Genomic DNA, 25,161 nt, shown 5'->3' with positions numbered 1-25,161 from the left:
ACATGTACATGCATACACTTTTATGGAGCATGGGTCAGTGATGTTGTTTAAATATAATTTGCCACATGATTTTCATAGGAACTTATTGTCCAGAGTTTGAGATGCTTGCTTTTGGTGGTACCTCAGGTAATCTTAGTGTGTGGTATTGAATATGATTGGTTTATATATTGAAAATGATATCCCATTTTTAATTCTCTCTAAGTCCTCTGATTGGGTCAAGGAGAAGGTCTCAGCTCAGTGCTAACAACCCTTTAACACCCCTCTAGCCTTTTCTTATCTCCCTTTCAAAAAGAGGAAACTTTCCACCCACCTAAGTCCAGCTCAAATTTAATAACATCATTGATCTCATTGTTTATTTTTACGTTTTCATACTTTTTATGAGAAGCCATACTGGTACTATATTTAAAATAATGACACAAAGTTTCCCTTTTTGCATCCATTTATTCAATTAAAAAGGTGAATTACAAATGAGACAGAAATTCTCACAGTGTTGTTCCAATGATTGCAGTTTGGGACATACTGCAGGGGGAGTGAGTTCCAGTAGTGGACCCACTAATAATAGCAAACAGACTTTGACAGAACATTGACTAAGAGTCTCCATAATGCCTGACATTGTGGAACATTGTGTTTGGAATGCTGTGATTACCCCTCATCCCTATTCATTTGTGATTGTGAGGACCTTGCATTTGGCCGTGAGGAGAGTCACACTTGTACCCAGCGAGTTCTGTGGGTTAGTGACCAGCCAAGTAATCTCCTCACTTGACAGATTAAGAATGGGAATACACAAGCATGGAAGGATGTATAAATCAAGACTGACATTGTGAATAGAATGATTCAGAAGATGGGATTAAACAGCTTAATGATAGTCATTGTGAATCACAATGTCAGCTTTAGTATAATTCTAATGATGTACTTGCTAACGCTAATGAGGTTTGATAGAATAAAATTAACAATGTCCAAACAGCTGTATGCTTTCACAACAAAGGAGCCATATCTCAGAGCAGACTGATACATCTTCTCCGTGGGGGATTTTAGTCAATTGATTTGTTTTTTCTCTTTTAGGATATATTTAAATTTGAAAGAACTTCTCCTGTCCCAAGACAAAAGAGGTCCATTGTGGTATCTCCCATTTTAATTCCGGAGAATCAGAGACAACCTTTCCCAAGAGATGTTGGCAAGGTAAGTCAGACAAAAGAAAACCGCTAAAGCGTGCTTTTATTGTGAGATGAGCATACACGAGACAAGCTGACTCCGACTGGCTTGGCGACCAGCAGGAATTGGCCTCAGATCCTCTGTGGTAAGAGGCCAAACTTTTTTGCCAAGAAAAGAATGTCAAAGGTCATGAAAAAGGGAATTTACAAAAAACAAAAACCAAAAAACACAACAACACCTTTGTCATGATTTTGAGATCTACATGGTAGATAATGATGTAAGAGTTGTGACATGAAGATGTCTTTGGTTAAGAAATAGACTCACCGCTTTTGTAGATGATGCCCAGGCCGTCCGCCAGTTCAGTCCCCTTAGTATACCAGGATGATGATATGTGTCCTTTTATTTAGATCCTAGTTTTCAAATGTGTAGGTCCAGGAGCACCATTGGGTCAGCTCTCTAAAAGCAAAACTAGCTCAAAGGAACTAAACCATACTAACCAGATCCAGAAAGCACTGCCACATGAATCAGAGAAACAACTTTTCCAGGAAGAAATAGTCACTGTTAAATAGGCAGAAATACTGATGTTGCCTGGTCAGCACATCCTCTCCCCATAGGAAAGCCGACATGGAGAATTGAATTTTCACCAGTTCATATTTTTCAATGATCTCGGGATCTGAGCAATGGTGGTTAGTTGAGTGGATGATCTGAATGGCTGGTGCTATTGGATTGTTTATCTATTCATTGCATCCATAAGGAGCACCTGTTATATGCCAGACTGCAAGATTGAGATGGGTTTAGTGGAGGTGTGAACAAGCATCCAAGCCCCTATTGTTATAGAGCTTGTGTTCTAGTGGGGAGATAGATTTTTTCAATGAGTAAATAAATGAGAAAACTGCAGAGGATAACAAATGCTGTGAGTAATAGACACGGGGTGATGTGAAGAAGAGTAAATGGCAGGACCAGGGTGAAGAGGGAGGAGGGAATCTCGGCACAAATGACCGGGAGCAGCTGGGTCGTGTCCCTGACGTTTGAGTGGGTGCGGGAAGAATGAGAAAGGGATAGCCAAGGGGAGGTCGGGAAAACCATAGACTTGGCAGAGGCAACTGCGTGTGCCAAAGCCTGGAGGTGCGAAAGAATGAGGTGGATTTGACTAGCAGAATGCCCGGTTGGCTGCAATGTAGTGAACAAGGAAAAGAGTGATAAGAGTTGAAGTCAGAGAAGTTGGCCTGTCATGTGGGTCTTGGAGACCATAGTGATGAATAGGATTTTCATCGTGCAGCCAGAAACCACTGGAAAGTCTCCCAGGTGTGTGTGTGTGTGTGTCTGGACCTTTTGAAAGGTCCCTCTGGCTGCCTTGTAGGGAACAATCTGTGGGAGCAGAGTGGTAGGGAGGAGTGGACACACAGAAACAGCCAAGAAGGAAGGTTTTATAGTGACCCGGGCAAGAGGTTAGTGTGACTTGGACTATTAGAAATCTATTTCTATTGGAAATTAGAAACATTCATAATCTGATATCCTGATAATAACCATATTTATGATTTTAAACTATCACTGTACCAAAGATGCAAAATCTTGCCAGATTTCCAGGATATGATGCAAAAGGAAGCAGAGCTCTTCTGAGAGGACAGTGATACAGCTGATGTGCCCTGGCCCTTTGGACAGCCCTCGCCTCTGTCATGGCCTTTGTGTAGGTTTCCCTGAAGCCAAGGATAGCACTCGCCAAGGGGCCAGAGTCCTCAAGTCTGCAAGACTCTGCCCCCAGACAGCTTGAGGGACAAGTTGCACCCTTGTTCTGCAGGTCTCCTTCATGTACGCTTGGTGTTTTCAGCCCTCGCTGTGCATCAGAATCACCTGGGGCAGTTACAGATGCCAGTCTCCACCCTCAGAAATTGACTCAGTTGGTCAGGGGGTGAAGACCAAGCACCAGCATTTTTAAGAGATCCCAGGTGATTCTGATGCACACTCAGGTTTAAGGAGGTCTGAGCTAAAATACTTTCTCCTCCCCTGCCTACCACTAAACTATAGTACTTTCAGTATCGGAATTTCAATTCTATTAATTAGTTTACAACAAGGGTGAATTATCACATCTCACTTGCCTGGAAATTTTGTTGTCCTGCCATAATTATTATGAGCACCACCTTTCCCCTTAAACTTGTCCAGCTTTGGACAGTAAGTTATGTGGTCATCCTAAAGCTTCCTCCAGCCCCATACATTTGTCCTCCCTCAGTATATTTAGAGAGTTTTCACAAGGCTCTTTCCTTGAGATACATAATGGATCAATAAGTATGCAGCTAACTAAGGACATTCTTCTGCATGGTTTCTTACTTGTTACAGCCTCAGAACACAATTTGTTTTTCAAGCTGAAGATTTCTGTCTCCTTAGCCCCTATGTACTGCCCACCTGGGTTCAACCCTGGGTTTCAACCTGGGTTCTCTACGAACAACAGCTTTTCTAAGTGCAGTAGTGTACTAACATCATAATGGTGTGAAAGCCTCCCAAACCTCCCGATGGCTTTTACAGAATAACTGCACTGCCTTGCAAGAATTATGTGTTTGTCCATGCTTCTTAGGCCTTTGAAGGAACATATTTCCCTCTTTGTCTCTGCCTGTTTTTATTTATTCCTCTTATTCTTCTATTTATATCTTATATCATATCCTAATCAACTCTGCCTGTAGCTGACAAGCAAGGCTCTGTCGAGCTGTGAGAAGATATAGGAGTCTTCACTGAGTGCTGGGGAGGCTGGGAGAAGGGAAAAGAGACCCAGGAGGCAGGGCTTTGGCCTCCACACGTCACCACTCCCATCCACCCAAACTCTACGAGTCAGGCAGCTCTAATCTTATAAATATTACATATCAGATTTCAGTGTAGAATGTCATTTGAAGAAGAGATTCTGTGGGCATAAAGACAGTTGTCTTACTTTGGGTTCCCTGAGACAAGAATTCAAATGTAGGTAATTTCTATACCAGTAATACTGGTAAGGGAGTGAAGGAGTGACGCAGGAAAGGGGAAGCAGCCAGTTGAGAGGCCTGTTTACCACTGTGGGTGACTGGTTTGTAATCCCACGGAGAAAGGCTAGAAAATGTTGTAAGGCACACTCTCAGGGTTATCCTGTCCACGGAGGAGGGAGCTGGGGTATTTATATACCATCCCTATCCGTCTGGTTGAGGGCTGCTCCCAGAAGTCTAAACTCCCCAGCACATCCATCATGCCCTGTGTTCTGTGCACCGGCACAATGGCCTTCTGAGGCTTGCGGGAGAGCCTTTAGGCATCATGGTGGCTGGTGTGCACTGAAAAGGTGAGGTGCAAGGGACTGGGACTGGGTACTGATGAATTCTGCTCTGTCACTAAACTTGATATAAACACTGTTGCTTTGCAGGCCAGATTTTTTCTCTTTGTCTCATCTCCTGCTGCCAACTCGTTTCCTCAACTAACTTTCTTATGCCTCGTGCCTTTGAAGCCACTGCACTTGCCTCTCTCCAATAATAAGTACTTGTTTCATCCCAGGAGGGAAAACCTCTGAAATTTAACCCAATTCATATCAATAAGTATATATGCAGCCTCTGCTATTTACAAGGCACTGTGCAAGGGGCTGCTGATTTAATGGCAAAGGAAACAGAGGCCTTGATCTCACAGGATTAGAGAAGAGTAGAAAAAAATCATCACAAATTCTTTATTTGTCACAATAAAGTGTAAGCACTTTTCACCTATTATGTTGAATTTTCATAATAACAACCCCACGAGGACCATCTTCCAAGGTGCCGAATGAGGGTAATGAGACTCAGAGGGACGGTGTAACCTGTCCGAAATCACACACTTAACTGCAGAGGCACGCTTTGTGCCACCTCTTTGAGATGTCACAGTCTGCACTCTTAACCAGTAGGCTCAGGGCTACGGAGTGCAACCTGAGAATTCTCTTGCATGGAGTGAAATGTCCTTGCTGAAAATTACTTTTTTAAAATATCATTAAAACTAAGTTTAATACCTTGAAATGTGCCAAGAAATAAGATGGTTAGAGGGGTGGATCAATGGATAGATATATGACAAAGCAAGTAGAGCAAAATGTTAATGATGGAATCTAGGTGATGAGCACAGTTGATCACTGTGAACTTCTTTCAACTTTCCTACGTGTTTGGAAATTTCATAATACAATGTTGGGAAAAATTAAGTTTAAGTATAAAATTATTATAAAAGGCAGAAGAGCTGGCATGTTGGCACGAAAGTACTTTGTCTTACAATTCAGGATGGTGAATGGAGACCAAGTATTTGTCTCTTTATTTTCTTTTTTGTCATATTTTATCACAATCTGAATTTCTTTAAAGAATGAAGACCCATATACTAGAGAGTAACGATATCAAAAGCAAGGTGCTGCGGCAATTTCGCCCCCGTGGGAGGTTTCTCACAGTTGAAGGCCATGCCACGTAGAATTGCATATTCACTAAAAAGCTACGCAGGCAGCTCTAGGTATTAGGCAAAGTTTTGACATACACGTATTTTGTCTATCTGCAAAATAATTAATTAGTTGGTAAGTAGCTAAATTATTAGAATTTGGGGGCTGGTTTTCCATCATATCTCTCAGTGTTTCTGAAAAAATGGTAGAACACCCAGCTGTGAACACATTTCCTCAGACCTGTGATTTCCTTCCCATTTTTGAATTCTAGACAGCAGGGAGGATCTGGGAGTATGTGCCCTGGAGAGAAATGTGTAGTTCCCAACATAACCTTTTTTTTTTCTTCCTCCCCCTTCAATGTATGACTATTTCAAAATTTGGGCCATAAATAATTTATCAGTTTTACCAATTTTCACTGATAAATATTTGATTGCGTCTATAGAGATTTTTGAGTTGATTGAGAGCAGGGGACTTGAAATCTGTGAGGCAGCAAGGTCTTTTGGAGATGTATTTTATTCTGTTTTATATTAAGTTTGAAAGACAAGTCATTTATGAAGTGCTTGTTAGAGATTCTATTTTCATCACAAACCCTTTTCATCAAAACCAATGAAAGTACATTTTACTGAAATTCCTTTTTTTATATCCCCTATAAATTGGTAGAATGAGCCTTTAGAAGGACATATTTAACCCAGGATGGAAGAAATATGTAATGGGACCATGTACGCTTTGTAAAGGGAATCAACATAGATCATTAGACCAAATCATGAAAACCACTCAACCAGGACTCTGCTTTGATTGTGTCATGAATGTAAGTCACACCTGAGGACAATTTATGGCAGGTCCTAAATATTTCTCAGGGTTCTGGATGTATACCATGGTTAGAGGTCTCCCCACATCCAGGAACTCTGTATCTCCCCTTTACGCCCACCTATTCCAACAGGTGCTAAGGAGTCTTATGGCCTTGGGATTAAATTTGTTTTACTCCATTTAATAGTCCTTTGCAACACTTTGCGATCCCATGGGTGCCAAGCTGCATCCCCAGAAGCTGGACCAGAAAGCTGATACTAAATGCATCCCCATCGAGCACTACTCCATCTCACCTTTCTACTGATATGTAGACTTAGGGTACCTTGCTCCATTCTGTTGCCTGATTTATTTTATATAATCATCATCAGCCTTTTAAAATCCATTTTTTCACACCTTTTATTCAAGTCTAACTACATGTCTCTTCTCAAAAATTTATATCTGTTTCATTTCCCCATTTTCAAACAAGTAGCAGTTTTATTCAGTGACTAAAAGTTACCATTGGTTGTTGTATAGGAGAGAAATTTGAATATAGGTGATCTAAGATGTCCAGAAGCTTAGTGCTCAACATTTTCTTGGTGAGATGACCAGCAGAATTTATTTCTACATTCAGCAACCCTAGTTGTACATATGCATTTCATATTTCCATGACTTTGAACTCTTCCCTCTTTCTGGGACACGCCCTCTTCATCCCCACTCCATAGGGCCACCCCATTTACATTCTAAGGTTGTACATCCAATGGCACATTTGCATCGCTGAAGAAAGTTCCACGTCTACTCTGTCCAGCATGGCAGCCTCTAACCGCGTGTGGCTGTTGAGCTCTTGGAATGTAGCGAGTGAGATTGAGGAACTGGATTTTTGCACTTTATTAAATTTTAACTGATTTTAATTTAAACTTAAAAACTACTGCTTGATCCAGTTACTGGAACAACTTGCATGTGAATCTGACTTTTCAACTGTAAATTTTTTTTAATTGAAGTATAGTTGATTTACAATATAGTTAGTTTCAGGGGAACAGCCAAGTGATTCAGTTATACATCTATATATATTTTTCAGATTATTTTCCATTATAGGTTATTACAAGATATTGAATCTATCTTGTAAATTTTAATCTAAATACAGATTAAATATTTTTGTTGAAAATATAATGTCCAAATTGAGATGTAAGTTAGGATTTTAATGGAATGTATCTCATTAATAATCCTCATGTAGATGTCATGTTGCAATAAAATTATTTTGGATATATTGCAATGATTAAAATTAATCTCATGTTTTTTGGGGTTTTTTTTTTAACTTTTTTTAATGTAGCTACCAGAAAATTTTAACTTAGTTATATGGCTCGTGTTAGATTTCTATTGGGCAATGCTGGGCTATATTTAAGCCTATATTTAAAAAAATTTTTATTTTATATTGGAGCATAGTTGATTAACAATGTTGTGTTAGTTTCAGGTGTATAGCAAACTGATTCAGTTATACATATACATGTATCTATTCTTTTTCAAATCTTTTCCCATTGACGTTATTACAAAATATTGAGCAGCGTTCCCTGTGCCGTACAGTAGGTTCTTGTTGGTTATCTGTTTTAAATACAGCAGTCGGTCTCCTCCATGGAATTTTTGTTTGATCTCCTTTACACATTTGTTTATACCTCTTAGATGACACAACATATTTTGAGCAGCAATATAGTTTCTTTTGTATTTTTCTTCCCATTAACTGTAATTTACCAAGGGTAGTGAGTGACCCAGTACAGTGCCTAACACAGAGTAGGGACTTAAACATTCTTTGACTTGAATTCTAACCAGGTCTATGGCTGGTTGGCTAAGGTATTCACCAGTTACTAATTTAAGTGACCATAGCTGGTTTGTTGTTAAAAAGGAATTAACAGACCATGATATGATCAGTCTGGATGTTTCCAGCAAATTTTAATTTTCCACAGTGGCAGTGAGGCTACCAGATAAATTGCTTGGCAGTCAACCATTATGTCAGGTCATATAAGCATCCTTAGCAGATTGTGATAGATTTGATGCTGATGGATAGTGTGTGTGTGTGTGTGTGTGTGTGTGTGTGTGTGTGTGTGTGTGTGTGTAAAGGGGGAGGGGGGAGGGAGAGAGAGATGGGGGGGTTAAAAGGGAGGAGGGGAGAGAGATAAAAAATAAAAAGAGGCAGAAAGAGTGAGAAAAGACAGTGACTCTATTTATGCATTTGCTTATACATGCAATGACATTTTAAATCTACTCAAATAAAAAACTCAAAACTTCTATTCACAACTGAGCAGAGTTAATTCTAACTTATTTTGACTAAGTCTAATGAAAGCTTATATTCACCATTAGCAAGTGTTGCCCTCTTTCTGCAAAGTTTAATTAATGATAAAACATAATTGAGTTGTTTTGGTTCTTTGCCAAATACATATATATGCAAAAATGCCCTCCATGATATACATCCAGCGAATAAAGGCATCTTAGCCTATAGAGGAAGCAATATTTTTAGCCCTGAGTTTATCACCCTGCAGTTCTCAATGTGAAAGTTTCCTAGGGCTTTATTGTTTTGTACTATTGGCCTCAGACCGAATTTATGTTTAATTATTTGAGAACGTTAAAGGAGCTGGCATTTCAGCTTGAGTTAGCACCCTAGAAGTGGGAGAATTGAGGAATTTTCAAATTCAACTAGAGTCTTCCACATCAAATGAGTATCAGGATCTAAGCCAAACATGGCTCTCGTTGTTGTGCTGTGCAGGTCTTATAACAACCCTATAAGGTACTACACCCATTTCTCAGGTGGGGAAGTCGAAATTGAGAGAAGTTAAGTAAATTGCCCAAGGTAACACAGGTAAAAGAGTGGCAGTACTGAACCCTAGGACTCTTCAATGATTTCTGCACCGTAACATACGCGAATGTTTAGTTTCCGTGGGTCTTTGCTGTTTGCATAGCACGCTCACATGCAGAAACCACACGTACCCTCAGCAACCAATCTTATGTCCCTGTTGTACCATTGAGGAAACTGAGGCCAAGCACTGTGCAAGACTTGTAGTCTACTTGTGGTACAGACTGCGTCATGTAAGTTGAGTTCCTGCAGCATTGCCATCTGCCATGTACTAGGGTTCTGGATGGATTTCAAAATAGCACATGGCATGGGTTAAGGAATAGGCTGTTTGGAGGCAGAGGAAAGGACACATACGAGCCAGGGGTCAGCCAAAGATGAGAAGCACTGCTCCCCATTCCCCAGCATCCTGCAGAGAGAGGTGCTAGGGCCTGTGCAGACAGCTGAGCACACTGGATAGGTTTGCCAGAGAACACACTCTGCTCCCATGGTTCTCCCTTCTTAGCTGGCCAGTGGACAGGTAATCAGACTTCTGAGGGTATCTGGCAGCCTGAGTGCAGGTACCCAGGTTTATAGGAGTCATCCGAGATTCCAGATGTCCAAAGCCACATGCCTGGGGCAGTGGTATACTAGTAAACTGGCTCCTGGGGACAAGGGGAGCCCTGATTTGTAGTGTTTGATGCTCTCTCTGGTGTAAATACCTCCGCAGTGGCAAATTACAAGCTGCCAACTTGCAAAATTCTTGAATATTTAACACTTGGCTTTCACGAAGCAGTAGGAGCTGGCTCCAGCATACCAGTGACCTTGGGCCCGTAGAATGTGACCCTGGATAGGGTCAGGATACACTGACCCCATGTGGAGTAGTGCTCGAGTGGAACCTCCAGTTGGGGAAGTGGCTTACCCAATTAGCCACCCATCCCAGGCTTTAGCTTGTTGCTTGTCCAGAGTGAGCACCAGGGTCGTTTCTGGACAGCTTTGCTCCTTGAAGTGCACGAAGTAACTTGTGTAAGGTCCCACAGCCAGTGCAGAGTAGACGCAGCATTGAGCCTGTGCTCTTTGAGCTCCTCCACGCCTCTCCTCCTTTGCACAAAAATTCCCTGAGTCAGTTTCCCGAGGCTGACAAATTCTGTGACAGTTGTCCCAATTCTACCTGGAAAATGAGAAAGGTAGAGATAAAATTCTCTGTGAAGTGTGGAGAAATGAGGGTTAACCGCACAAATGTTTATTTGATGTGTGTGTTTGCACACTGAGTCGAGGCCAGAGGTCATGTCTCAGCTTAAAGAGTAGACCACGTGTTGACAAGCAGAAAACGGCTCTCTTTGCTGTAAAGAAAGCTACTTTCTCCCTTCAGACCACATGTTTTTTGTCAGTATCTCTGCTGACAGCCCTGTTCAAAGGGAGCCACAAGGAACAGAGTGAAAGCAGAAAAGGCCAACTTTGGTGTAATTTAGAGATATCACTGCTCGTTTTTCTCAGCCCTAAGACTACAGCTGACTCAGTCAACAAGGGCTGAGAAGGAGCAGGGCCTGGGGCGCCATGGGGAATGGATTGGACCTTTTGTGGTCAGACCTCCAGTTCCAGCTGGGCAGAAGATCGAGGCAGAAATGGATGGAGACAGAAACAGGACAATAGATGGTTTTCTGCAGAGGGCGAGGGATGAGTGAAAAACCCACATTTATTTCCTTTGCTAGCTTGAAACTCACCCTCACTTCCAAATGGAGTTACAGGGGAGAGACTTCACTGTGGAGCTGGGTCCCTGGGCACAGTGCCTTCCAGGCACCTGGGCTTGGCCTGCCTCTGTAAGCAGCAGTGGGGGAGCTGGTGGATACAAGACCCTTTGTTGCAAGTTTGAACATTCCCATCTGTGGGTGTTTCCTCTTGTCTTGGGTGATTTGGATCATGACATGAAGAAAAGCCTCAGTTAAGGCCTCTTGGGCAGGGAGATATTCTTCCTATACTGAAAAATTGGGCCTCACTGATTCATTCATTCATCACTTATTCATTCATTCAGAAATATTTATCAAACAACTATGTGCCTGGCATTGCACTGGCTACTGCCCATAGATTCCCCCTCAAAGAACATCCATTCCAGGGGAGACACAGACCTGTAAACAGGCAGATAAGCACCGTGATAGAGAGCTGTGGAGCGTGGAGATGTTAAGAAGACAGAAGGAGTAATTCCCAAGAGGATTCCTGACTGTTGTGTACCAGTAGGCAAGGAGGTGGAAAGAAAGAGAATCTTCCAGGCAGTGGGAAAAGCATGATCCAATGTCTAGAGGCAAGAGAGAGGCTGGTGTGTCTGCAGAGCTTAGAATAACTGAATATGGCTGTGAGGCAAGGACAACTATTCTGGGAATAGCTAGGGAAGCTAGGACCCATGCATGACCCAAACCTGTGACTCAGAAAAATGGAATGAGACAGAAGTTGTCCTTGCCTCACAGCAACTCCGTAGCGTGCTGAGGAAAGCCACCTGGATGTTGGGTATAGCTATGGGTCGGTAGACCTTTTGTGAAAGTAAAGCAACTATTTTGTCCCCCTCAACAAAGTTTCAACTTGAGTGAGGCTGCTGTGCTGCCCTTCTTTGAAATAAGAGATCAGCTCTCCCAGAGGAAACAGATGTACCTGCATGTTACATAGAGGTGGACATGCAGACTGGAAGGAAGATCTTTCTTTCAGAGAATGGATTCATTTTGCACCAGCAACAGGCTTGAGGAAACAGCAGGTCCTCAGAAATCCCTTCCCTGTGTCTTCCCCAGTTTGAACACAAATCCTGCCTGATCCATGCCTAGGGATTTTAGTTTAGTCCTTCTTTGCCGCGGATTTAAAATCTTTTCTTTTTTTTCCTGGCAGCTCAGAAATGCATAACAACTGTGTTCACTGTTGGCCTTCTAGCCTCAGGTTCATTCCAAATACATTTCTTAGTAATTTCTTCTTCGAATGCTGATGTTTGGCCGTGCATTAATATACACAATTCACAGGCTCTGTGTTGCTCAATGTTTAGGTTATTTATTTGACAACTTGAAATTCCTTACAAGTGGTGCTTTCATTTTGTTCCTTGCGTCTGGAAATCATTCCTATCGTACCATAGAATAAATCTGTCTTATCCATTTTTTAGTAACTTTTTCCCCTTATTATAAGAATAATAGATGTTCGTGTAAAAACTTTAAAGAAAAAACACTTATTTAACAGTAGAAAAATCTCCCCAGTTGCCCTACTTGAGAAAACCACTGTTGACATCCCAGGACAGTGCCTCTCAGTCTTTGAAGTACATAGAGATTTGTGAAAACACAAATTCCTGGCCTCATCCCCAACGTTTGGTCTCCGTAAGTCTGGAGTAGCGCCTGAGAGTCCCCGTTCTAAGCAGCGCCCGGGTTCTGCTGACCCTCCCGGTTCTGGGGCCTACACTTGGAGAAGCTGTATCCTAAACATACACTATCCACACATGACCATCTGGTACTCAGTGATTTTTTTAAACCACCGGTGTCTCAGAAACATCTTTCAGTCCTCAGATGTCTTTCTTCAGCGTCATGTGGAAAGGCTGTGTGGTATGGCCTGCTACTGGTCAGCCATCCTTGAGTTCCAGGGGTTCTTAATGTGGGCTCTACAGGCCTCGAAGGGGTCCATGGATAGATCAGTTCCCTTTGTAATCCAATTTTTAAAATTTTTTGCTCCTAGAATATTTTTCTGAGAAGGATGCCACATGATTTACCAACTGCCAGAGGAGTCCATGACACAAAAATGGTTAAAAACCTCTTATGCTATCCCCAAAGGATGGCATTCAGTTGTTTCCCTCCACTAGCTCCCAGCTGTAAATCATATTGCTGTGACCATCACTATTTATAAATCTTTGCCTGAATATATATGTATTAGGCATATATTTGTGTATATATGTGTATACATATATTATATATATTAACAATGGTTACCTTACATGAAACTTCAAACTGTACACAAACAGTCAAAGCTGGTCCAACAGCATATTTCAGGAAAACAGCAAGTTGACCCTCTCCTACATGGGATAGGCTTAAGTCCACTGTGTCCCTGTTCTAGTAAGTTTTTTGTCCATTTCTACTTCAGCTCTGCTTCCTTCTGGCACCACCAGCTTCCCCTCCCCACCCATCCCACAACCCCTAGGTCTAGAACATCTTTCTTCTTATGCTGTGCAGCTGTCATCTGGGGCAATATATCCTCAGCCCTGTTGAGGATTGAAAAATACAGCTAATTGGATATATGCATTCCATACATTCTTGGGAATGTGAAAGAACACTCCTGAAGCCTCTAGTTCTACCTGTGGTTCCTCCAGCATTAAAAACGGCCTCATTTGTGTTGTCTCCTTTCTACCTGAGCAGGGCACTGTTTCTTGGGGTCCTAAACTTTTGACACCAAGTCAAAGAATTTTCTAACTCTCTTTTTTTCTTTGCTAATCAAGATGTCATTAAGAAATATCAGACATTAGTTGAGAAACCCTGGTTTCTCAATACTCTGCTGGGGAGAATTCCTTCATCCATCTGAGCTGCTCTTCCTTAGGTGGACATGGTAGTAATACTAATACTGATACTAATACTAATAGATTCATCTATGGTTAAGCTCCATGGACACAACTTGGTTACTGCTTCTTTGTACTAAAGTGTCCTACCTCTTCCTGATGTTCGACAGTGGTGGCGTCCAAGTGCGATCTTCTCTTCTCAGTTGGGACCCTGAAAACCTATCTTCTTCTCTTGTCTCTTAGAAGTATTTCTATGTAGCCATCATGCAAAAATTCTTAAGACCTTAACATGATAAAAAATGACTGAAGAGGGCTTCCCTGGTGGCGCAGTGGTTGAGAGTCCGCCTGCTGATGCAGGGGACACGGGTTCGTGCCCCGATCCGGGAAGATCCCACATGCCATGGAGTGGCTGGGCCCGTGAGCCATGGCCGCTGAGCCTGCGCGTCCGGAGCTTGTGCTCCGCAACGGGAGAGGCCACAACAGTGAGAGGCCCGCGTACCAAAAAAAAAAAAAAAAAAAGGAAAAAAAAAAATGACTGAAGAATACCTCATGATTTTGTTTCTTCTCACTGTTTCTGTCTCCTGGGAGTGGAATGACCCAGGGCTTATAGCACCAAGGACCCCTAGCAGCACATGTTCCCCAGATAAAGGAAGACTTGCTACATGGTAAATGACCAAGAGTCCTGGCCCACTCATGTACGATTGTTGAATAGACATTTTGCACTGTTCAATGGACCACTGAGTATGTGAAGTGTTCCCTCGTCCCCTTCCTAAATCAGAGGAGTCCTCCTAGAAGCTCTTGCTGCTCTTTGGTTGTGTTTATATTTATTGATATTTTAATTATATCCCTTTCTCAATTCAGAGGGATCATAGAATATTAGAGCTGGGAGGAACCCTGGAGATGGCCTGGTCCAAACACCTCACTTTAAAGATAAGACGGGGGCTTCCCTGGTGGCGCAGTGGTTGAGAGTCTGCCTGCCGATGCAGGGGACGCAGGTTCGTGCCCCGGTCCGGGAAGATCCCACATGCTGCGGAGCGGCTGGGCCCGTGAGCCATGGCCGCTGAGCCTGTGTGTCCGGAGCCTGTGCTCCACAACTGGAGAGGCCACAACAGTGAGAGGCCCGCGTACCGCAAAAGAAAAACAAAAACAAAACAAAAAAAAGTGAACCACTCGGATGCCAATATATTTTTGTAATGTTTCATACAGTAGTTCCCTGTCTTAAGCAAACTGAGGTTAACATACTCATTTTTATTACTGGAAGGGTGGCATTTATCATCATGGCTATCCAAACCATGGGAATAGCCATGGGCAATTCTGGGAATAGCTAGGGAAGCTAGGATCCATGCATGGGAAGCTAGGATCATGCATGACCCAGTCCTGTGACTCAGAAAAATGGAATGAGACACACTCGCATTTGGTTTCTGTTCTGTTGGTGACTAGCTGCTTGACTCTTGGACAGTGACTTAAACCATCTGAGTTCTGTTTCTTATATGAGACAAGGCTGGTAGCACCTTCCATCCACGTTTGGGGAAGGATAAAATGAAATCACCTGTTTGATCATGGTAAGCATACAGCAAGTGCTTGGCCAGCATGTCCCTCCTTTCTTTGTCTCCCTTCCTGGCCAAAATCAGCCTATAGAGGTGTTGAGTCGCTGTGAAGATTTCTTCGATGAGGAAGTGAGATAGGCGTTTACTTATTTGGATGTTGAAGGTGTCTTTTTTTCCTATAGTTGATACCTTTCTGAAGAGTCCAAGTTACCATATAAGTGAACATGATTTAATCAACATGATACTTTATTTATAAATGATGCTAACTTGATTAAGCCTTGTCCAGGCAGAATATTTTTAAAAATTAAGGCAGTAGTGTAGTCCACCTGTCTGCCATTTTCTGTGTTGTAGTTGAGGAGACGGGGACATATGATCAGCAATAAATGCCAATGTAGGCACCTTGAGATCTTGGCCTGGAGCATCATAGACGCATCATAATTTTTTGACTGAATAAATATCTATTTCCTGCTGTTGTTACATCACTTATACTGTACCTAGATCCTGCCAGAGGAAAAATAAAAGGCGAAAAGAGAGACACCCAGACCATCGATTTGTCTGTCTTTTCCCTGCTCAGGCTAGATTTCCCGAAAACATCACACAAATTCCAGCTGTCAGAATGAGTTCGTTACCTGTGAGCAGAAGGCTCCAGCCACCCAGGTGTCTGTTTCAAGAGCAGCATCCTCTTTTGCAAAATGTTGGCAGAAATGGCCTTCTCTCCTGATAAACAGCAGCTACAGAGCCTGCTGCTCCTGGGCCACGCAGGGTAGGTCAGTGGAGAACAGTGCAGCATGATTCCACTCCACTTTGGCATCACGAGGTTTGCAGTACAGATGGCCCGGCTGCCAACGGAGTTGCCATGGGTGGTGCTCCTTGCCCTTGCTGATATAAGCACGGGGTATTATATTCAATTTTTGGTCTCCGTCCATATGCTGCTCCTCCAGTTTATTTGTCCACATGAAGGGAGATGGAGCACAAAGCAGTAGGACATCCAATTCTGCTTTAATTACAGTGATAAGCTGTTTGTCGGGGTGCCACAAGCTGCAGTGCTGCCTCGTTCCCTGACAAACTCAGAGCAAGGTTGACGCCGACCCCACTGTGGGCCACCGATCGCTGGTCTCAGCAGTGACAGCATCTGGTTTGATATTTACTGTTTGAAACCCAACAGTTATGACTCTGCCATGCCAAGCTTCCTGAAAAGGAGAGAGTCACTATCAGAGAGGGTATGTCATTTTGAAGACAGAGGCTTTCGAACGGAGTCACAGGTGCCGGGAACATTCCTGGCATGTCACGGGCGATGTTGTCATTATGAGCAGCAACAATGCAGTCATTATTTCTGAGCTGGTTTAATTGTTCAACAGACACCAAAGGCCATGTCAACGCAGTTCAGCAAATGGAAATAAACATACCTTCATTCAGGGTCCTGTTGCCTTGCTGCTTTGCACTTGTTTTATTTTTTTTTTCCTGAAGAATTGACTACGGATTGAAAGAATTATTCCAGATCTCTGATTCACTTTAGACATCGTGCTCTCACTTACTTATTTATTCATTCATTCAATATTTACTGAGTAGTTATTATGCTAGATCTTAGCAACACAGCAGCTGACAGACTGACTTGTGCTCTGCCCTCAAGGCTATTGCTCACATTTCACGGCAGAAGGCCCCACTTTTCGACAGAGTGATCAGAGAAGGTTCCTCAAAGGACGTGAAATTGAAACTGAGACTTGAAGGATGATAAAAGCCATATTTGTAGCCAATAAAAGAATGTTCCAGGTGGAGGGACAGCATCTGCTGAGGCCCCTATGGTTGTATAAGAGTGTGTAATAGGAAGCTCACCCCTTGTGTCTCATGCAACATAGGGGTTTATTTATCTCACAGAGCAAGAAGCTTAAATGTAGGCAAAGGCTTTACCTGTGCAGCTATGTCAGAGCCAGCAGTTCTTTTAGTCTTTCCCTCTGGGTCACAAGATGACTACAGAAGCTCAGCATATCCATCATATCCAAGGTCAAGTCAGGAGTGAGGAGAAGGTTATAAGACAACAATTTGTGTCCCTTTTTTTAATAGAGAAAAAAGCAAATGTTTTTCCAGAAACTTCCAGTAGATATCTGCTTATATCTCATTGACCAGAATGGTGTTCCATGGGCATCTTGAGTTGCAGGGGCAACTGGAAAAGCGAGAATTAGCTGGGAATACTGGCAATCCAAACAAAATTGGGATCTGGTCATCAAAGAAGAAAGGAGGACATGGATATTTTTTTAAAGTGTTACGTTCAGAGTATTAAAGATCAGACCAATAAGGCTGAACACCAGTGATGGAGAGGTGGGATGCTTGAGGCATGGGTAGGAATCACGTTCTACAGAGCCATGGTAAGGCAGTACTACCTACATTCAGTCACGTGTTGAAATCTGCTTGTTCCAACTTCTAAATGTTCCTCACATCTTCCTGCCTCCCTCCACCCTTCTCTCCGAAGGTCCCAGTTTAAGATATGGTCTTGTCTTCCTGAGACTTGTGGTCGTTTTCTAACTCGGCTCATTTGCCTCCGTTTCCTGCCTGCTCCAATCCATTTACTGTCAGTGGCCTTTAAAAAGGAAATCTATTAGGTAAACTATGGACTTGGGGTGATAGATGCGTCAGTGCAGTCTCATCAGTTGTACCAGATGTTCCACTCTAGTAGGGGATGTTGATGATGGAAGGGGCTATCCACGTCTGGGGGATGGGGGTGAGTATGTGGGAAATCTCTCTACGTTTGCTTAATTTTGCTGTGATGAACCTAAAACTGCTCTGAAAAATAAAGTCTAATAAAAAAGTAAATCTGCTTAAAATTCCTTGTGGCTCTCTACTACTGAAGTTCTAAGCTCCTCCGTGTGAACTGCAAGTCATTTTTGACCTGGCCGCTTGTACTGCAGCCTCATTCCCTATCACTTCCTCCTTCCACAATTTGTCACAGCCTTCCTGGGTTATGTTCTAGAAATACTCAGCATGAATATTTTTCCCTCCCTCAAGTACTTTTCTTCTGGTAAATTCCAGTTAGAGCAAGTGTGCTCTCCTCTGAGCTTGAGTTGACTTGCTCATGGAGAGGGAGCTTCCTTCCCGTCTCCCCTCGTGCTCCTCCCTGGTATGGTACACATCCCAGTTGAGGGCTTCTGTCTGTTCACCTGGTGTCTCCTTCCCGCTAGTGTCTGAGGTCATGGGGAGATGCAACCTCGCCTGACTCATCTTGGTTCTCTGGGCCTAAGCCCAGCACCTGTGCACCAACATAAGCCATAACTATGGGGCCAGTGGAATTGATAAGAAGGTCAGGACTCAGTAGGCTCTGGTTACTCTTTGCGGCATTACTGTGTCAGGGACCAGAGGGATGGCTGTAGGCACAGGGGCTGAGAGAACATGGGCAGCAGCGTATGGACTCAGTCCTTTGTGATTGGCTGGCAGAACTAGGAGAGCCGTAGGAGCAATGGATAAGATAGTGGACTGTGGAGCAGGACTGCCTTGCTTCAATCCCACCCCTGCCATTTGCCAGCCAGGTGACTCTGGTCCAGATAATTGATGTCTCTGTGCCTCAGTTTCTACGTCTGCACAGTGGAGGTGATAACAGTACCTGCCTATTAGCATTTCCCTAAGGATTAAATAAGACAATCATTGAGAAAATTCTGGCATATGGTAAATTCTCAAACCATATTAGCTATTGTTGTAGAGTGTTACTATTACTGTGATACAGTTAATATCTTCAGACTTAGAACTTACTGCAGGTAGTGTGAATGTCACTTTGGAAGACCCCGAGATAGATTTCTCCTTATACCATTAATATTTATCCTCAGAGACACTATTTTGCTTATTCAAAAATACTTACTCTTTTTTTAAAAGGTCATTTTCAGGTCCTTTTTATACAATAAAGAGTTCTATTCCAGTCCTAACAATAATGTCCTAAAGAAAATCTTAGTATACTCATCTTAAATTAAGGTAATTGAAAACCACTGTTGAAAAGTGAAGCCCAAGTGTATCAGAAAATTAATTCAATTATAAATAACAAGAATTGACTGTATTTGAAGGTGCATGAAGTATAGAATCATAGTTAAAACATTTAAGGAGTATGTCCTTATCTTGTTACTATGGCTACAGGTTACTCCAAGATACAGTGGTTCTGTGGTAACAATGGAATTACATTATTTCCTGTCCATATTGAAATATTCAGCAACTAATTTCCTGTAGCTTCATAATAAATCATGTTAATGACCTCAGAGGTGGAAACCACAGTGGTGAGATTGTCTCCACGCTTTAAGGTTATTCCATTAAACAAAGCAGAGAAAACACGTTTATACTCATTTGACCAGGAAGTACAGGGAAGCTCTTAATAAGAGATGGCAATGACATTTCATGGGGAGGTGCTAACTTTAACTCACGTGTTCAGTATTACTTATTCATTGGGTCCATGATGGGATCGCCACTGTGAGAAAATTAGTTTCATACAGGCAAAGACTGAGAAGGAACTCAATTCCACAAATAGTTCATGGAGACCTATTATGTGCTGGGAACCTATCAGGTAGAACCTACGCCATACTCTATTCTTTATCTGTTAAAATTTTTGTAGTAATTTTTGTGTACCACCAAAATATTCAGAACAGTAGGAATAATGAAAAAAGCAAGCGTAAATGAGGTCTAAAATCCCTATCGTCAGAATCAGTTACTCCAAAGTCTTCATGAAGTCCTGCAGATGGCAAATGATTAAAAGCATCGTTACGGTGGAGCTGGCTCATGCCAGCTTGCAGCAGCTGATACGCATCTTTCCCCAACTCTGTTCACTTCAGCAGGTTGAATTCGGCCGTGAGGGGAGTACTTATACCATGGAAATGGATCAAAGGCCTAAATGAAAAGTGCAAAACTATAAAACATAGGAGAAAATCTAGATGACCTTGGGTTTGGTAATGAGTTTTTAGATAGGACACCAATATCATGATACAAGAAGAAAAAAGCTAATAATTGGGCTTTATTAAACCTTCTGCTCTGCGTAAGACACTGTTAAGTGACTGAAGAGAAGTCACAGTCTGAGAGCAAATATTTGTAAAAACACATATCTGATAAAGGAATTGTCTCCAAAACACATAAAGAATTCTTTTTTTAGAATAAATTTATTTATTTTTGACTGCATTGGGTCTTCGTTACTGCGATTGGGCTTTTCTCTGGTTGCGGCGAGCGGGGGCTACTCTGCGTTGCAGTGCGCGGGCTTCTCATTTCGGTGGCTTCTCTTGTTGCAGAGCATGGGCTCTAGGCGGATGGGCTTCAGTACTTGTGGCACGTGGGCTCAGTAGTTGTGGCCTGCGGGCTCTAGAGCGCGGGCTCAGTACTTGTGGCGCACGGGTTAGTTGCTCTGCAGCATGTGGGATCTTCCCGGACCAGGGCTCAAACCCGTGTCTCCTGCATTGGCAGGCGGATTCTTAACCATTGTGCCACCAGGGAAGCCCAAAACACATAAAGAATTCTTAAAACTCAACAAGAAAACAAAAAACTCAATTCAGTCATGGGCAAAAGATTTGAAAACTTACTTCAAGAAAAAAGACATATGGCTAGGAAATAATCATATGAAAAGATGTGCAACATCATTTATCACTAAGGAAATGCAAATTAAAACAAGATGACACTACATACCTATTAGAATGGTGAAAAGAAAAACAACAACAAAAACAATACCAATTGCCGGCAAAGATGCAGAGCAAACAGGAGCTCTCATTCACTGCTGGTGGGAATGCAAACTAGTACAGCCACTTTGGAAGACAGTTTGGTAGTTTCTTATAAAGCGAAACATAATCTTACCATATAACCCAGCAATTGCACTTGGAAGTATTTACCCAACTGATTTGAAAACTTATGTCCACACAAACCCCTACACATGAATGTTTACAGCAGCTTTATTCAAACCTTGTTTAAAAACCAGAAGCAGACTTCCTGGTGGCGCAGTGGTTAAGAATCTGCCTGCCAATGCAGGGGACATGGGTTGGAGCCCTGATCCAGGAAGATCCCATATGCCGAGAAGCAACTATGCCCATGCGCCACAACTACTGAGCCTGCGCTCTAGAGCCCGCAAGCCACAACTACTGATTTCACCTGACACAACTATTGAAGCCAGCGTGCCTAGAGCCCGCGCTCCGCAACAAGAGAAGCCACGGCAATGAGAAGCCTGCACACTGCAACGAAGAGTAGCCCCCACTCACTGCAGCTAGAGAAAGCCCGTGCAGCCAAAAATTAACTAATTAATTAATTTTGAAAAATGGAGCTATCTTGTATTCAGTGTTTAAAAAAAAAATAAAACCCCAGAAGCAGCCAAGATGTCATTCAGTAGGTGAGGGGATAAACAAACTGTGGTACATCTGTTTGATGGAATACATTTAAGCCATGCAAGGGCATGAATGAGTTCAAAATGCATATTTCTAAATGAAAGACACCAGTCTGAAAAGGCTATACACTGAATGATTCCACTTATATGACATTCTGGAAAAGGGGAAACTACTGAGGCAGTAAGATCAGTGATGGCCAGAGGTTTGGGAGATGGGAGGGTAAGGTTGAGTAGATGAAGCACAGCAGATTTTTTTAGGATGGAAGAACTGTATGTTACCATATGATTCTGAATGATACTGCAACAGTGGAAACATAACACTGACTCTGTCAAAACCCTTAGAACTTGACACAGGATCCCAGGATGGAACGCAGGAGGTGGCAAAACAATCAAACTGTTGTACAAGCGCGTGAAACAAGCTCACAGAGGGAGTGGGGAAGAAACTGATGACCTAAATAACTTTGGAAATGAGTGGAATCCCTCAGACTATAAGGAAATGAAAGTGTACAGAGCGCTGTACTCTAATTAAGAAAGTTCTTTCCCATGAGGGTACAGGTTAACAATTCTGAAACCATTACACATATATACTGGAACCGAACAATTCAGCACATCGGTGGAGACAGTGGGAGTCAGGTTTCTCACAGCTGGAGTGGCAGTGGTTTACAGATAAGCAAGGGAAGGAGGCTAGAATGACCCACCTGGTAAAGGAATAGTGCTGGAGACCAGTACAAACCATGCTTGGTCTAATGCTCTACTGTTGCCGTCTTGAAATTCTTAATAACTTTTTATCAAGGGGCCCTGCATGCTCATTTTGTGCTGGGCCCCCACCAATTGTATAGCCAATTCTGTATTTAACAACCATGCTCTAAATGTTGATGTTTCCGTGGGTTCGGGGTGTGGCTCCCTTTTTCCTTACATTCTACCCTCTCTTTGGTCACCTTCACCCATTTTCATGACTTCAACTCAACCCAGGACCCTGACAACTCACACATCTATAACGCTGCTCACTTTGACCCTACTGATACTCAGACTTGAATTTCAATTGCTTGCTTCATGTCCTCAGGATTTTCTCTAGATCTCGTAAACTCACCGTATCACCAAATGAGCTCATAAAGTACTTTCCCTAGCTCCTGAATCTGCTTCTCTTATATCATATCATATGTACATAAAAAGCCTGAATCAAGCAAATGAAAAGTAAATCTCAGCATCACCTTGGAACTTTTCCGCTTCCTTACCCCCATTCAAGTATCACCAAGGCTCACTAACTATGTCTGAAATCCCCCCACGTCATTTCATATTCCGCATCTCTACTGTACTCCATTATCTCTCCTCCAGTCCACAATAGGAGAGACCTCCTTCCCCCTGTCCTCCTCTGTTCTGATCCAACTATTCTCAAAATTTCCTCCAGAGTAACTTTACTAAAACTCAAAATAGATAATACCAGTCTCCTGCTTACCGCCTTCAATGGGCTGATACTGAGTAAGGATGTAGTTTAAGCTCTTTAGTGATTCAGCAGCCTCCCAATCTCACCTGGGCACCCTACCTTCCTGCCATCTTGATTCCCAGCATTCCCAGCCCGTCCTACCTGGCTATGATGCAACAGTGGTCTCCACTTGGGATGCTGTCACACATCCACATGCAAGTCCTCTCTACCTGGAGTATCCCTCTCCCCCTTCTCTACTTGACCTCATTGAAGACCCAAATGTAGGGCTATGAAAAGCCTTGGTGTCCAGTCGATCTCCTTATCTTCCAGCTTTGTTCTCCCTTGAATCCATTGTGCACCCAGCAACCAAGTGGAGCTCTTCATACCACAGATCTGATCCAATTACTCCCCTCCTTCAATCATTCCAGTGGCTCCCTGTTGCCCTCAGGAGAAAGACCAAACTCTTTTTTTTTTTAAATAAATTTTTTTATTTATTTAAGTTTTGACTGTGTTGGGTCTTCGTTGCTGCACACGGGCTTTCTCTAGTTGCGGCGAGCGGGGGCTACTCTTCGTTGCAGTGCGCGGGCTTCTCATCACGGTGGCTTCTCTTGTTGTGGAGCACAGGCTCTAGGTGCACAGCCTTCAGAAGTTGCAGTGCGTGGGCTCAGTAGTTGTGGCTCATGGGCTCTAGAGCACAGTTTCAGTAGTTGTGGTGCATGGGCTTAGTTGCTCTGCGGCATGTGGGATCTTCCTGGACCACGGCTCGAACCCATGTCCTCTGCATTGGCAGGCAGATTCTTAACCACTGTGCCACCAGGGAAGTCCCCAAAGACCAAACTCTTAATGTGGCTTATAACCCTCATTCTCTAACCTCTCCTGCCTCAGTATCTCTTTCTCTCTCAACAGTCTGTTTCTTTCTCATTCCATCTCTCTCACTCTGTCTGTGGCTCTCTGCTCCCCACTTATTTCCTTTCCTTTGTCTTCTTATCTCTGCTCTTTCTTCCTTTTCCCTTTCCTCTTCCTCATCATTCTGTCCTCATTCTTTTTCTGTTACCCCCTCATCCTCTCTCTCTCTCTGCCTCATTCTCTCTCACCCCTTGCCTCCCTCCCTCTCTCATAATTTCGATTCTCAAAATGTGTCTCTCCATGCCTCACATCCGGGGCCTTTGCCTATGCTGCTCCCCATATCTGGAAAGCCCTTCACTTCTCCAGCAACATCACTGTCACCTACAACTCCACGTTTGCTCACACACTCACATACTGACTCACACCTGCCTATGTCGTGTTGATCCAGATCTCCGCTTTGAAATTACTTCCTCCAGGAAGCTGTATTTGAACCTCCCAGTCCTGTTCAGACATCTTGCCTAACAGAGCTGCTTCTATCCCACATAGCAGCTTTCAGGAATTAGGAAAAATTTTCCCTTCTTGTAAGACAAATCTCCAAGGTAGGACAGATACTTGATGAGGGGCACTTAGGCTAGATTTTAATCTCCCCTTTCCAACTGCCTTGTGGCATGAACAACCTGCACAACTGGCCCTGCCCCTTAACCATCTCCATTACAGCCTCTGCTCCCCCATCACAGCAGTTAGCATATCGTGTATTTGTCTCTATTACCTGCTCCTAACCCCCACTAGATTATAAGCCCTATCTGTTATTTACATTCTGTGTATATTTCTAGTGCTCAGCGCTTGGCCTGATGTGAGTTTGAGGCTAAATAGTTTGCCTCTGAATAAACAAATGAATTAATGAACAAACAAATAAGCCTCTTATTGAATGGATTAATCAGCACATAAATGAATGCACAAACTTCTTCTTACAAAAATTTTTACCACCTCTACCAGGAAATTAGTATTATTTAAGTCCTAGAGTACTTTTCATGCAACTCTACTCTTGAAACATCACTTTTGAACTGAAAAGATTTCCTTACTTGTGTTATCTCTTGTACTAAACGGTACATTTCCCCGTATCAGTCACCATATCTTATTCATCTTTATGCCTAGTCTAGTGACAAGCACATAGTATGTGTGCAAAGTTTGTTTGTAGTAAAGTGAAATCAGTCCTATTCCCATACCACTCAGCTTTACTGTTCTTAGTGACTCAGGCACTTATCAAACACTACTTTATCTCAGATGCTTAGAAAGATGAAAAAAGAGCAGAGTATCCTCGCAGGAAACTCACAGTCCCATCAGAAAGACAGACACATAATTGAAGAATAGTGGTA

At 42.7% G+C, this 25,161-nt stretch overlaps 1 protein-coding gene across 1 annotated transcript in view; it reads left to right on the top strand.

Annotated features, from left to right (window-relative positions):
- The window catches only part of CDH13 (cadherin 13), a 1,019,214-nt gene that overhangs the window by 456,316 nt on the left and 537,737 nt on the right, over positions 1–25,161 (top strand). The window contains exon 4 of the mRNA XM_082862470.1: positions 1,063–1,179. Coding sequence (XP_082718596.1) covers positions 1,063–1,179 — 117 coding nt within the window. The remainder of the gene's footprint in view (positions 1–1,062; positions 1,180–25,161) is intronic.

This window comes from Leucopleurus acutus (assembly GCF_964270905.1).
Source record: "Leucopleurus acutus genome assembly, chromosome: 20".
NCBI lineage: Eukaryota > Metazoa > Chordata > Mammalia > Artiodactyla > Delphinidae > Leucopleurus > Leucopleurus acutus.
Note: the sequence above shows the minus strand (reverse complement) of the source record. Positions and strands in the feature narration are given on the sequence as shown.